The sequence below is a fragment of the Chinchilla lanigera genome, unplaced genomic scaffold (assembly GCF_000276665.1).
Source record: "Chinchilla lanigera isolate Chin_1 unplaced genomic scaffold, ChiLan1.0 scaffold00014, whole genome shotgun sequence".
Taxonomy (NCBI): domain Eukaryota; kingdom Metazoa; phylum Chordata; class Mammalia; order Rodentia; family Chinchillidae; genus Chinchilla; species Chinchilla lanigera.
The window spans coordinates 6,583,199-6,598,619 of NW_004955415.1; the positions used below are offsets into that span (position 1 = coordinate 6,583,199).

A 15,421-nucleotide genomic window follows, 5' to 3' on the forward strand; every position below is an offset into this window, starting at 1 on the left:
CTCACTTGCCCAGGACTGACCTAGTTCATACCTGTCGTCCCAGTGTAATTACTAGCAGTACGCCACATCTCTCTCAGCAGTGTCCTCCTGAGGATAAGTAGTTGTACATTTAATTTACACATTAATATTCTCACTGCTGTATGTTGGGCCTAAAACCTATCACATTAACAAACAGTGGTAGTTTAATGAATGATTAAGTGTCTGTTCTAATCACGTTTTGTATTTCTGAAATGCTTTCCAATACACAGAAATGAAGACAATGATATCTGATGAAACAAGACTCAGAATATCTGAGTACTTGCCCTCACTGCGATGTGAAATTAAATTGTTGATGCATGGTTCTGGGCTTATTTTTCTCTGCTAAAAAATTAGAAGCTTAGATCAATGATCTGTGAGACCCTCCCCATAATTCTAAAATATGATGTTAGTTGAAGACTGCCATTGCTTAATGGATAATTGAAATGTATGGATTTAGGAAACAAAAAGTATGTATGCTTGTGAGAAATGGGAAAATTTGAGCAATACAAAAAAGCTGAGGTTTTTATGCTACCTGAATGGCTCTACAGAAATTCAGATTTACATAATCTTCTTCTTTTTCTTCTGCAGTTTCTGTTTCTATTCTTGTTCTTCTCTCTTGCCTTTATTCTATGGCCTTGATGTCAAGGTGCCTCTTAAAGGTAAGATTCCATTTAATTCTCAAAAATGTGGTTCTGAGGGGTAGTTGATAGAAAGAATGTTGTGTGTAGTTTAGAGTGCCATGTTTGAAAAAAATAAATTGAGTTATAACATAAGAAGCAGATTCAATCCATTTGCGTGATTATTAAAGCAATAAATATGTTGTGAAATATGACAGGAATAAAGAATTTTCTCAGCTCACTGTATTACTTTGAGAAGCCCCAATGTCTGGGGATCTTAGTATTATCATTGTAATCTCCCGTTATACTGAAAGAGCTTCAGAGTGAAGAAATATGACTGTATCTTTAGTATTGCCTCAGTTTGAAAATGCTGATTCCTAGATTCTAAAAATCCAGTAATGACTAGTATTTTTCAACTCAATTTCCAGTGTTTTCATCAGAAGTTGAGAAAGCAAGCTATTAAATAAAATTGGATCTTGTTTTCAGATAAAGAACATTCAATGTCAGGGCCGGGAATATAGCTCAGTGGCACAAGCACCTGCCTGGCAAGCACAAGATCCTGAGTTCGATTCCCAGTGCCCCAAAACAAAAAACAAACCAAGAACATTCAATGGCAATTTAGGAGATGAAATAGAGAATTATATGACTGCTATTCGCTAATATTGGTGTACATCATCAATATGTACATAAATAATCTTAACCAGTGTTTCCCAACACTTAAAATAGCAGATCTCAACCTGCTACCTCAGATACAATGAATCAGATCACTGGAGAAAGAGATGAAATGGAGGGTGGAAAAGGTGGGGAACAAAGACTGGTTGGGATTTTCAGGCATAGTAGGTGATTCTGACGTCCATCCAGACAGATATGGAAACCATAAATCTCAATACTATTGTTAAAAAAGGAAAAAGCATAGCTGCTATTATAAATCTGATTGCCATGGTCCATGTCTGCCTGATTATTCTATAAAGTTATATTGTTCAGTGATCTTTTCCAGACCTCATATCATGTAATATTTTTTCTAACAAATTGAAAAATGAAAGAGAAATACTTTCTCCCTCAGTGAGTATCAACTGTGTCACTTGCATGTAAGACAAGCAAACAGAAGGGCTTTAGCATGTCCTGAGATAAGGAGAGTTTGACAGATATGCCCAGAAAGTGCATCTCCTCTTTATCCACCCTTCAGGCTTTATTCCTGCCCACAAAAGATTTTCTATGGGTCACAGCCTTGCAGCATACAAAGAACATTGAATCTCTGAAAGTGAATAAAGGTATCTAATGTGAAAAGAGATGAGGTTCTCCATGAATGGATCAAAATGGCCAGAGTGTTAGAAAACCCCCAACCAATAAGTAGCTAAATATGGTAAATAAAATTTAGTAAGCCACAAGTGATGCATGGTGGCTTATAGGAAAAAAAATGAAACATCATAAATATTAGCTGGAAAATGAGCATTTCAACATGAATATAGATAGTGGTTAGCATTATTATGTGTTAGGAGTTGTTTTAAGCCATACATGTGTTTAATCCTCATCCAACTCTCTATAAGGTAGCTATTGCTTCCATTCCTATTTTACAGTTGGAGAAACTACAGCCTGCAACTGTCTCAAAACCATACACCTGTACTTGGCAGGATTCGGGTTTGCCCTGACCCAGATAGCCTCACTCCACTGTACATTTCTAACCAGTAAGCAAAAGAGCAACACTTATGTTCATATGTGGCAGCTGTGAGAGGCATTTTCTGTTCTGTGCATAGTATAGTAGGAGCTATCTATGGACTCTGGAAATTCCAATGTGTGCATCTCTCTTTTGATTCTCACTTTATTGCAACTCCAAGGAATGTACAAAGTTTAATTTGGTTTTCCTCCAAAGTAGTGCATAATTGACACTTTGTAATTATCTATTAAATGAAACACTATAATGCTAATCAATACTACTGTAAGTGAATATGATAATGAATATGGGCAGTATCAAATCTATTCAGAGAAATGGCTGAGAATAGTATATAGATTTGAAGCCAACTATACTTTGCACCCTACCATTGACTGGCTGTGTGATGGTTGGAAATTTGTTTAATCTGCATGAGAATAGGTCTCCTCTTCTATAAAACAGTTACAGGTATGCTACCCACAGCATAGTGTTGTGTTCAGAGAATTAAACATGGTTATGCACTTACCACATTTCCTAGGAAAGAGTTAAACCACAGCTCTTAGCTATTAATAGTAAAAAGTTAGCTACAACATTTACTGACTTTGTATATATGTAAATGTTGAAATGATAGTCTCCAGTATTTTCAAGTATTTATGGCCTAAATAGAAATAAATTGACTTTCATTCCCTCTTTCCAGAAAATAATCTGGATTTAATTAATATGTGGGAATATAACATTACTGAAAACTAATTAATGCTACTTATGTCTCCGAAGCCATCAAGACAGCACTAAGGAGAATTAAGGAAGAAAAGTGCTTGAATTGTGGGCAGATAGCAAAAGTGTACCACAAATAATCATAATTTTTTTTCTTTTTTCTTTTAAAGAGAATAAAAATATATAGTAAATGAATGATTTCTATTCTGTTCAAAAACCCGACTAACATATATAAATAAAAGCTTAAAATGTAATGACTCATACTTCTTTTCATTTAACAATCACCTAAGGCATTATTTGCAGGGATGCTGTAGAAGCTACTAACCGCCCTCTCAGAAGCACACATACTACAAGAAGTCCTGTCCCTGGTGACTAAATCACTCAGTCACATAGGTTGTGTAAGAAGTTTGACTTGAATAGGAAGATTCCCAGGGAGTTCCATGAGTCATCACCTGCCCAGGAATTCTGTTTATTCAAATGAACAGTATAAGACTGTATTAGTGAGAGTCGGAGGGAGGGAAGGGTGGGAAGAGGAGGGAAGGGGAGGGAGGGGAGAGGAGAGAGGGAGAGAGAAGAGGAGAAACAGGAGACAGAGAAGGAGAAAGATGCGTAATGGGACATATATTAGGAGATGTGACTAGCACTGGCATGATTCTAAGAAGTCCCATCTTAGGCCATCTACAAGGTAGCAAACCACAGAAATCTTTTGTGTTACTTTCATTAGAAGTTAGAAAGCCCAAGTACCAAGGAAGCCAGTGGTGTGACTTTCAGTCGTAAGCCAAAGATTAAAGAACTCTGAGTTCTTCTGTCTAACCCAGAAGTCCAAAATATGTTTGACACCACGGACTGCTTTTGTGGAAGATAGTACTTCCATGGACCAAGTGGGGAGGATGCTTCAAGGTTTCAGGATGCTTCAAGTACATTAAATTTATTATGCACTTTATATTTATTATTATTACATTGAGGTATATAAGAAATACTTACACAACTTACCATACTGCAGAATTAGTGGGAGCCTTGAAATTGCTTTCCCGAAAATGTACAGTCCCACCTAGGGATGATAGGAGGCTGAGACACTCAGAGTGTGTTGCCTATGTCCATTCTACTGTGTGATCTCGTTTTGGTTGAGATCATTGCAGAAAACCCTCTTCAAAAATGTTGGAAACAGAACCAGGCTTGTCAGTGTCTTTGTGGCAATCTCAGAATATTTCCCTTAGACTGTAATACAGCATGTGTGGAGATGTGAAGTTTTTCTCAAACATATTTTGTAGTCCACCATCATTTGGCATCTCAGGCAGTTGAATCACCTGGCTTATTCACAAATGGGTCATGGATCCATTTCTGTCCATTTCAGGAGTCTTCTGTGGTTGAGAATTATTCCTCAAATTCTTTTGAAAGTTGAGACAAGTGATCATGAACCATCTAGGGGAAAGAAGTCCCTGGTTCGGTCTTTTTCAAAAATCTCTACTAATGTGTGAAATATGTCAAGAATTCCATTGTGCACTTGTCACTCCCATAATTCCAGTTTGACTTTGAATGCTGCCACTTTATCTGCTGATTTAAACACATTTGCCATTCTCCTTTGAAGTGATTGAGTTCATCGAGCAGATTGACTGTATCACAAGTAAGCAAGTGTTGTTTTTTGGTTTGTTTTTTTGTTTGTTTGTTTGTTTGTTTGTTTTGTCTTTTTTAAGACAGGGTCTCACTATGCAGTGCAGGCTGGCCTTGAGCTCACTTTGTAGCCCAGGCTGGTCTCGACCTTGCGATGATCCTTTTGCCTCAGCCTCCCGAGTGCTGGGATTACAGGTGTGTGCCACCATGCCTGGTTAAGTAAGCAAGTTTTACAGCCCATTTCATATCACTGAAATGTGTGCTAATGTGACGTTTTTCTAAAAGAAATCTCTAGTGCACCTCTCATAACTTAAAAACTTTGGGCTGTGATCTACCTTTATTTAGAGAGCCATCTCATGTTGTGTGTAAAAGATGTGCATGCCCACATCCATTTCCTAACAGAATTGCACATGGACTTTAATACAGTGAATAAATTTAACCACACCCTGAAAAAATATTAAGGTAAGGTTTTCCAGCTCACTAGCATTTCTCTATGGGTGACACAGAGCATAGACTCAATTTAAAAAGTGCCCTCTTTGACCTTCATAGTGAAAGCAGAAAGCTCTCCAGTAGTCACAGCTACTCCATCCATGCATATGCTGACACAAAGTGACCAGTTCAGCTTTACTAATGTAATCAAAGACTTAAGTAGTTCTGAAGCTGTGATGTTAGTTGGCAACGAAAATGCATGTAACATAACCTCCTGCACATCCTTCTGAAAACAATGTATCACATTGTTGCCTTGTCATCAACAGTATTAGACTCTTCCATCTGGATTGCTTACCACAGTGACAAATTAATCCTCTCCAACAACTGTGACTCAGTGTCCTCTGCTATTCCATCAGTTCATCTAGTTATGGTGCCAACCAAAAGACAAACACATGCCACCTTTTGAACTGCAGTCTGTACTCAAAGTTCACAACAAATGAAAACAAATGACCTTAGCAACAGGCAGGATCAACTTGTTACCAATAGTAAGGGGCTTCTTAACTTTAGCAATGTGGTTAGCCCCGATGGGGATGTTCTCAGTGCAGACACATTTGATTAAGTAGTGGCCTTCAATAATAGTTTCTGTTCCTCATGTTCACTTTTCAAAACCCTCCAAAGCCTTGTCTTTTAATCCCAGGTGCTTAATGTCCATGTGCAAAGCAGTATTGAAGATTTAGTGGCTTAACTGGGCAGGGCAGCTTGTTGCCATATATTATACAAAGTGGGCTTGGAGAATGTGAATCATCTGTTGCAATGAACTCACAATGTAAGGAGGACTCGATATTTTGTTTTACGTGTACTTGTCTTTTTTTGGCAGTCTTAAAGTCTCATCATTGGGTCTTTCCTCTTTTTCAAAGAAGCACCCCAGTGACACATCTTTTTCACTTATTTTTGCTAGGGTTAGCTTGGGGGCTTACCAAAATTGTGACCAAGACAAACAGAGACAGTGCAAGAAAGAGGATGGAAGTGGTAAATAAAGTAAAAGAAGGGGTACCCATGAACTAAAATAAGTATGAGATTCTGATGTAAAGGCTGCTACCAGATCCACTTTGTCACTTGCCACTCACTTGACAGGGTATTGATGTCATTCTGGAAGTAATCCAGAATTTATTGATTTATTATGCTTGCTGTGGAATCAGATCTGCTGATGTTAATCCATATTAACAGCCTTTCCCCAGCGCTAGAATCACTGCCTCAGCTCCATCTCATTATCATCAGGATTTAGATTCTCATAAGGAGCGTGCACCCTGAATCTCTCACACATTCAGTTTACGATAGAGGTTGCTTCTTCAATGTCAACCATGAATTCTTGAACTTGACAGCTCAATGTTTTTACCCCCTGTTTAGTAACATTGAGAAAATGTAAGAAACAGACTATACTGTCATTGCTTTGATGCAAAAATTTTTAAAAAGTTAAATATTGTGCTATGAAAACACCCGCAGTTAATGGGTTACAAAGTATGTTAAGTATATGTACATATTTACTTTTTACTACATTTATATTTTTAGTACCCTCTCCCAGCGATGTTTACAAGACCACTTGCCTTGCTAATGAATCCTTTAAGTTAGTCTCCAAATTTTATACAAGGAACAAATTGGTTTTGGGGGAATTTGGGGCTACTGGAGGGTCTCTCACAAGTGGTCTTGTGAAAATAACAAATCTGTCTTCATTGCTTGAAGTAGAAAATGTTTGCTTCCTATTATTTCACCTTGGTAAAGAAATTCTAAAAGACGAATCATGCTATCCTAATAAATCATTCCTTTCCTTATGTAAATATATTCATTAGCCTTCACCCAGTTATTCTAAAATTGTTTCCTTTTCTTACAGGGACTCAATAAAGCCTAGTGTAAGGCTTACGCTTTATTCATCTTTATAATTTCAGTGTGTACAACAGTGCCTAATATGTACTTGGTGCTGAACACATTTTAAATTGGCAGATGGGCTGAAGGGCAGATGGATGATTGAATAAATGGTCAAAAAAAGTAATATGAAAGTAAATTTGTGAAATGCAAGATTGAAGCCATGAATAGCAGAGTAATGTAGTGCTATGTAAGATAACATATCCAGACTGTGGGTGTAGGTCACTGGCTGAACACATGCTTAGCATGTGAAAGGCTCTGGGTCAATCTCCAGGAGCTTCCCCAACCCCGCCACAAAAAAAAATTTGTTCCTTATATAAAAGTTGGAGACTAACTTAAAGGATTCATTGACAAAGCAAAGAGTAGGTAAACAAGTACATTCTCTCCTGAACGGTAGCTTCATAGCTACTAGGGTACCTGGGCTCAATATTTTCCCCAAAGATACTTTTCAGACAGCAGAGTGAGTTTTTCAAAGCCCAAATTTAATCTTGCCACTTTCCTAGGAAAACATCACCATTAGTATCAAGTCCCAGTTCCTTAGCTGTGCAATGAAGCCCTAAGCATAGACAATCTCTCAAGCCATCATGTTCCCATTCCCTTGATGAGCCACACTCCCTCCTCCACACCGCAAGCTTTAGCTCAAGCTGCCTTAGTGTGCAGAACACTGCCCCCGCCCTTCCTCTACTAATCACCTACTTCCTCTTCTTCAGATCTCAACTCCATTGTGACTGTCTTGGGAAAGTCTTCCTTGAGTTACTTTCTGGCTGAATGTTACATGCCTATGTTAAAAAAATTGCACAGTATTTGTTATTAATATATTGCTCCCTTATTCTATTTAAGCTACAGGATGACAGGAAACATGTTTTTCTCATCTTGTATCCCATATACCTGGAGATTTCCTAGCACATAATGAACAGTCAGCAAATATTTTCTAAGATAATACTGATGTTAGGATAAGAAGAGAGGAAAGGATAGCTTGTTTATAACTAAAATGCATTTTGTACACATTATTTGTTAACACTTACAACTTCTCCTAAATAGATACTACTTGATCTCTCCATCTTGAACTATTTGTGCTGCTATAAGAAAATATGCAGGACTGAATAGTTTATAAATTATAGAAATTCATTTCTTACAATTTTGGAGGGCAAGAAGTCCAAGACTAGGCACTAGCAGGTTCTGTGTCTGGTGAGGGGCAGCACAAGATGCTTCCAGAATGGTGGCACCTCGCTGTATCTGCTGGAGGAGACCAGCTCTGTGTTCTCACAAAGTGGAAGGCATGCAAGGGCAAAAGGAGTCTAGCTTGTTCCTTCCAGCCCCTTTAGAAGGTACTAATCCCATTCATGAGGGTATCACCTCCTAAATCTTTCAGTATTGTTTTGCATTTGGGATTGAGTTTCAATATGAATTTGGATAGGACACAGACATTCAGATTGTAACACTATGTAATTATTAATTTCCTAATATAAAAGATCAGCAGGCTGGGGGATGTAGGTTATTGTATAGAGCATTTATTTATCATGAATGAGGCCCTGAGCTCAATTTACAGCACCAAAAACCGTAATAGCATCTACTGTTTTTCTATATTATACACCTATATTAGGATAGGTAACTAGTATCAAACCCAGCTTGTAGAAAAATGCTCATTACAAGCCAAGCTCCACAGACATGTCAAGCAAATACAATTCTGTGTAGAATTGTGTCTTTTAAGATGTGCTTCGGGCTGGGGATTTAGCTCAGCGGCCAAAGCGCCTGCCTGGCAAGCGCAAGGTCGTGAGTTCGGTTCCTGGTACCGGAGAAAAACCAAAAAAAAAAAAAAAGATGTGCTTCCATCTATTTAGACCATATTTGCACATCACCATCAACTGGTAAATGCTCACTTGTCCTTTCCATCTCAGTGGAAAAACCAAGGAAGAATATTATACTTGGAAATTGTTGCTTGAAGATCTTAAAAGTGTAACCCTGTTTAAAAATTCAGTTTCAAACTGTTTAATGTTATTTCCTGCCCCCTCTCTGTCTTATCATCCCTCTCCAATTCTCTGCTCAGAACAACAAGGGAAGATGGGCAGGTCTGTGTGTGCAATAGAAGACAGTCTCCCCACTGAACTCTTTATGCCTTTCAATACTTTGCCCCCTCCCTGCAGTGTGGTCTTGCCCCAGCCACTGGACTTCCTTCCCTCTGTGACCCTATCACCCCTTCATCCCAATTCAACCCAGTCTCAGGAGCAAAATGGCTCTGCAATTGTATTTTTCAAATACTTCTGACTTTCACTTACAGCAGGAAGTGTTTTGAATCTTTAATTTGCCTCTATATAGTATATTGAAAGGGTCCTCAAGATATTAAGCGTCCCCTTTGCCCCCACTTTAGCTCTTGGTCAGCATTTCTGGAATAATAACAAAATCTTTCTATACAAATTAGTATCTCATTTTATAGATGAAAAAATTAAGGCTTACCTAAATTAGATAATTGACCCTTGGGCATATAGTGAAAAAATGGGAAAACTATTTTTTCTATCCATGTCAGACTCTAAAGGCCATATCACTGGGTGGCACATGATGGTGTGTCCCCTTTGCCACTTTCAGCTTTGTTTGGTAGAGCTTTATGACCCAGACTTCTACCTGAGTGAAACCCAGACACATGGGCTTAAGGAGCAATAGAGCTAAAAGTCCCAATTCAACACTCCGGAATAACCCCTTTTAGGGATATCTCTAGGCCAACCTGTTAGGCAGACTTCCCAGGGAGTCCTTCAGTCAGTCCTTAGGGTGGAGACAACCCACCAATGGTTATAGCTGCTGAGGAGAAATTGTAACATAAAAGTAAGTTACTGGAGGGTATAGCTAGACCTTGCAAAACAACATTTTAAATATATTTGGAATTATGATGATTCAATTAACTTTCAAGGGATTGCTTTGGAGCACCGCAGAGGAACAGGTAATAATGGGAATAGTTCATATTTCAGGCCATGTACTATGAGACAAAACTGTGAATTGCCTTCTATACTTCCTTATGGTGCAATATGTTTTGAAATAAATACTTCTATTTCTATTTAAAAGTACAGTACTACACTTTAGAGATGTTTTTTAATTTGAACAAAAGTATTTGGCTCAAAAACATGGCAAGGAATTTTTAAAAAATTTTTTTTATAAAGCAAAGTTGGCATTTGTCTTGGGTCTTTTGTTTAGTTTGGTATAGTTTTGGTGCTGGGGTTTACACCAAACTTGCCTTGTACAAGAGCTTGTTTTTTCCAGATTCAGCTATTAACAGAAATGATGATTAAAGATTTTTTTCCCTTTGTTTTACAGAATAACCGAAAATATGGATCAGAGCCCCAAAAGGCAAATGCTTCTAAACCTTCAAAGATGGCAAAATTGTTTACACCAGTGCAAGGAAGATCAAAAGCTATGTGCTACCCTGTAGCCAGGACTACGACTGGGTACTTTAAAGCCATTATTCAAGGTTTCTGACTTAACAGTTCCTACATGACCCTGGTAAAAATCTACAATATATGCTGCATTTAATGAAACATGTATATTCAAACCAGAAGAAGAGAACTATAAACATATATTGTATAAAGAAAAAAATTGAGCAATGGAACCAGTTTTAGCAGATCCAGTAAAGATGCGTCTTGGGCATGGAACCAAAGTTACAATGAAACATTCAACCCCTGCTGTGCAGGGGGTCATTTTAATGTAACACCACACTCCATGGAAACATTAGCCCTGAAAATAAACATCATTTTAAAGAATCAAAGCAAAACAAAAACAAATGTGGGTGGGAAATGAAGCACGAGGAATACCTATGAGGAGCTATTTATAATAAAATGTTTCATGTGAAAAGTCTGGTTTCTTACTACAGGGATTTGCTTTTCAGTCTTTATGATTGTTTTAAACTCAGGAACACAGACATCTACAATGTGAACAGAAGAAAGGCATTCTGTTTTGTTTTTCTGCAAAAGGTGGAGCGATGGAATGCATCCCACAGATGACAGACAAGTGGATCACAGTGAACCCAACTGAACTGGCAGCCACGTCCAAGGACTCTGGTGAATGTTACATGAGACAGAAATGCAAAGTTGATACTTCCCTGTTCTTCTTTCAATGTGCATTCCTCTACCAACAGTGGGCTGATCTCATTCATATTGAAAATTAAGACAATATTCTAAATCACAAGTTCCCTGACTTTGTTCTGTTTAGAACACCAATATCTATAGGGAATATGGGCCAGAGAACACATCTGAATCCTTCAATTTTCAAAATAGTTGTTTTCAATTTAAAATTGCCTGCGAATGAATATGCTGTATGATTTGGGTTAAAACATCCTAGAGGTGATAAGTAAATTTCTACCAACTGTTGGGCTTGCCACAGAAATGTGAATATTAAACATATCTTGATACACCTAGAGCAGTCTGACCTCTTGTCATTTAGAGTGATAACATTTTTCCCAGACAGTTGAAAGCAATTAGCTCTAATTTTTTATACAGAGGTAACAGATTCTGATAAGTTCCTTTTCTACCAGAGACTATTAAAGACTGGTACTTTTCCTATATTATTATATTATGTATCGCTGGGTCTTGGATTCAGCTCTGAGAGCAAATATGTGTTCCTGAAAAGCTAATTTTACACCTCATTTACTGTAGATAACAAGACAACCTCAATTTTTCAAATTTTCAAGATTTTATTTATGGGGCCAGAATCCCATGCATAGGGAATGTGTGTAGGGAGCCAGAAACTCTTTCTACGAAATGTTACACCAGTCTTTCCATATGTGAGTGCAGTATCTTATCCTTGATTTTAGCACTGGCATTTTCAAAGCCAGAATAATACCTGAAGAATCTACAAGAAAAACTGGAACACTAGGGTCCCACTTTTTGTCCTTGTATTTACTGCTGACCCAGGTATCTTTGGCCCAGTCACTTAACCTCTCTGTGCCTCAGTTTCCTCATCTGCAAAATGGGGTTCAAATGCTTTTTCATAGAATTTTATTTGCAATTCTGGAACAAGAGGTGCTTAAAGTAGCACAAAGTGCTTTGTAATTATTATAACTGCTGTATTGTTTGACTTTCTTGTGTTGTTGAGAAAAAGATTCCCCTATGTAATAAAATAGTGCTCCAGTTTGGTTATATGTAAACATTGCAGCACTGAAGCTTTTCCATCAAGCTACCTGGGACATTATTAGCAATAAATATTGAGAGACCAAAACCAGGATCTCTAATAATATAGCAAACAAATCATCTCCTGTTGTCGAACACAACCGAAGAGTGGCATTTCAATGATACCAACATCCCAGCTTGTTGGATTGCATCAATCTCCTTCCTGATTGACACACAGGCCATCAAACAAAGCACCACTTTGATCATAGGACAGCCAACCATGAACGAAGGCTTGGAGAGTGCTAATGCTATCTATCTGTTTACCTCTTTCATTTTGGGAGAAAGCCAGGCACAAGGAATGTACAAAACTCTCCTACGGAATCTTTGTTCAACTAGGTTGGTTCCAGATGAAAAGTGAATGTCAGGTTCATTGTGTGAGAGCTATGAAACAGGGTAACCTCTACAATGTCTGTCATCCAACCCCAGCAAACTTTAGTCAAATATGGAGAAAGTGAAATTACCATCTCTATCTCAGACTTTACTCTTCACTTACCACGCCCGGGGCCCCATCTGCCCAAATTCATACACCATCTGCTCCCCCCACATATCTTCATTCCCTTCGTTTGCCTTTCCCCACCAAGAATTGTGTAGCTTAAAATGGAGATCCAGGAACTATGTCAAGTGATAAGAAGTATTTCCAGAAATAATGTGGCTTGATCACATGCTTTATCTGCTTATCTGCTAGTAATTGGGTAGCATCATCCACCAATTCATACAGCAGCAGCAACACTTAGGCTGATCATCTAAGCCACGTTGATGAGGTTAGGCCAAGTGCAAAAGGAGGGATTCTGTCTTTTTGCCTAAGGTTCAAGAAAAGAAACAAATTCCTCTAGATTTTAAGCTAAATGATAACATTACCAAATTTTACTGATAATCATCAAAGTTAACATATCATTTGAGGAGCTGGGGATTTAGCTCAGCGGCAAAGCGCCTGCCTGGCAAGCGCAAGGTCGTGAGTTCGGTTCCCGGTACCGGAGAAAAACCAACATATCATTTGATAAGTAAATATCTTGACAGATACATCTCTCTATTATCCATTTCTACAACTATAAAACCATCAGGCAAATTGTAGATAATGTGTTCCAAGCTTTCATGAATCCATGGAAATGGACCATGTCTAATTGCAAACTTCCCATGTATATAGTTAGAATGATATCTTGTTAACATGGGGAGGTCTACTATGGTTCCACTTCTTAGAAATAAAACAGACTCTAACTCTGCTCTTTAATTTATGCATCTGTTCTATCCTGATGCATTTGGTCACTGAGGTAGTAGGACTCAAAGCAATCAAGATTCATTTACTTAATTTTTCTTTGCAAAGTATTCATCCATTGTAAAATAGCATAAGTGACTAGTTAAAAGAGTTTGAAATGAATGAAAGTCCCAATTTATCACAGTTATCTTAGACAGAAAAAATTCTATGAAAGAAAGAAATGGACAGGCTTTATATGACTACTATAATAGAAGTCACTATTATCATGTATTTTTTTAAAATACCACGCAACTTTCATTTCAAGAGACAGAATCTGATGGAAAAATCATAACACTTAACTTATAATCTCTTAACTTACATCAAAGAGAAATTATTATAGCTATTAAGATTTGAAGAGTAGGGAAATAATTTTTACTTTGTTTTTTCTTCAGTTCCACAAATTCATGCAGGTAGGATATTTCTTCCCAACTCAGGATAGATGATACAAAAAGCATGGGTGGGAAGGGAACATTGGTTCTCCACCTGTAATAAAAAAAAATAAAGTTTTCCAAATAATTGTGCAACAGTATTTTATTTCAACCTATTTGATTGTTTGGGGTTTTAAATAAGTCTCTGGCAAACTTGTTCCTTTCTGCCTATTGTCAACTATTTCTGTAAACATACTGAGTAATTTGTATGTTCATGTCTTCTGTGTAACTCATAAGTTTGTTACTTTAAAATGATGCATGTCTTTTTAACCTGCCTGGTTTCTCCTAGAAATTGTTAAAGGACAATATTATTACTTGTGTATTAATGTTTAAATAATTGGGTAACCTGTTATGTTACATCAGAGTAGATGGACAAAATAGACATTTTAGTTTTTAATACTTAATGCATTCTTTTGATCTGTCAAAGAGGAACACAGAATACACGTGCACACACACACACACACACACACACACATACACAAATAAGAATTGACTACATTGTTGGTGGTTGTATTGCTCATTGGCCTTCGTGAAATTTTCATGACATTTCTAGCAGTTTAGTAATAGCTTTTGACAGTTCATTTCTATCATTCAGTAATTTCAATGTATCTCCAAATTGAAAAACTTCAACATAACTTTAGAAAGAGTAATACTCAAAACAGATCTTATATGTCATGAGTTAATGCTTGCTGGCTGGGCTCAAGCCTCTCTTCAAGTAGACGTCAATGTTGTAATTGGGGAAAAGTATGTTACAGATCTTACAAGAAGGAAGCTTTCATTTTGTCTAATGTCTTGTCATCTGTAGTATTTCACTGTCTTGTGACTACGTATTGCTAAGAGGACTCTGCATTATGGAAGGTTGGAGTTGATCCTTATAAGACTTCTCCAAGTGCCAAACTCTGTGATTCTATTTCAGAAATGGGCAGGTCTATCTTTAGTTTGGCAGTTTAGTTCTTCTTAAATAAGTCTACTGTTGAGAGTCCAAGTCCAATTTTAATCAGAATTACTAAAGACAAATTTTAAGGGACAATGTGACAAAAATAAAACTACAATTTACTACATTCAACCTAATGTATTAAACTCCGACATCATTGAATTGGTGAGGTTTCTTGTTTCTTTTTTAATTTTTGTATCAAGGTCTTTGTACTCATGCTTATATTTCCAATTTTCTTATATGCAAGTTCTATGGGGCGGAAATGGCATTGACTTACAACTCAAATCCAATTCTGCCTATAATGAAGATGCCACAAAGTAAGGAGTGGAGGATGCAATTTCTCAACCAAAAGCAAATCCCAGGATCTATTAATTATAGCAGTCATTTATATTTGACAAACGTCTCACAAAATGTGCCTGTTTCTTCCATTAATCCATACTGAGGTAGATCAAAATCCAAACGTTTTTATAAATATGTGATGTATATATATATACACATATATATTCTGTACATAGAATGATGGTATGAGCATTCACTAGCTGTGTACTTCTGCCCTAGGATGGAGAACTTAAGATGTTTTTGATTCTCACTGGGCAGCTCATGGTTTTGTTTAGCTGGTGTCTGTGTTCATCCCTTCCTTGCCTGCCTCTTCTACCTGCTCCCCCACCCTTCTGTCCATTACTACTATTTGCTATCGTTG

At 37.4% G+C, this 15,421-nt stretch overlaps 1 protein-coding gene across 1 annotated transcript in view; it reads left to right on the forward strand.

Annotated features, from left to right (window-relative positions):
* Jakmip2 (janus kinase and microtubule interacting protein 2) overlaps window positions 1–10,287 on the forward strand; it is a 162,441-nt gene extending 152,154 nt beyond the window's left edge. Inside the window, exons 17-18 of the mRNA XM_005381120.2 lie at window positions 607–677; window positions 10,261–10,287. Of these exons, the coding sequence (XP_005381177.1) occupies window positions 607–657 (51 nt within the window). The 3' untranslated portion in view covers window positions 658–677; window positions 10,261–10,287. The remainder of the gene's footprint in view (window positions 1–606; window positions 678–10,260) is intronic.
* Window positions 10,288–15,421: the final 5,134 nt, after the last annotated feature.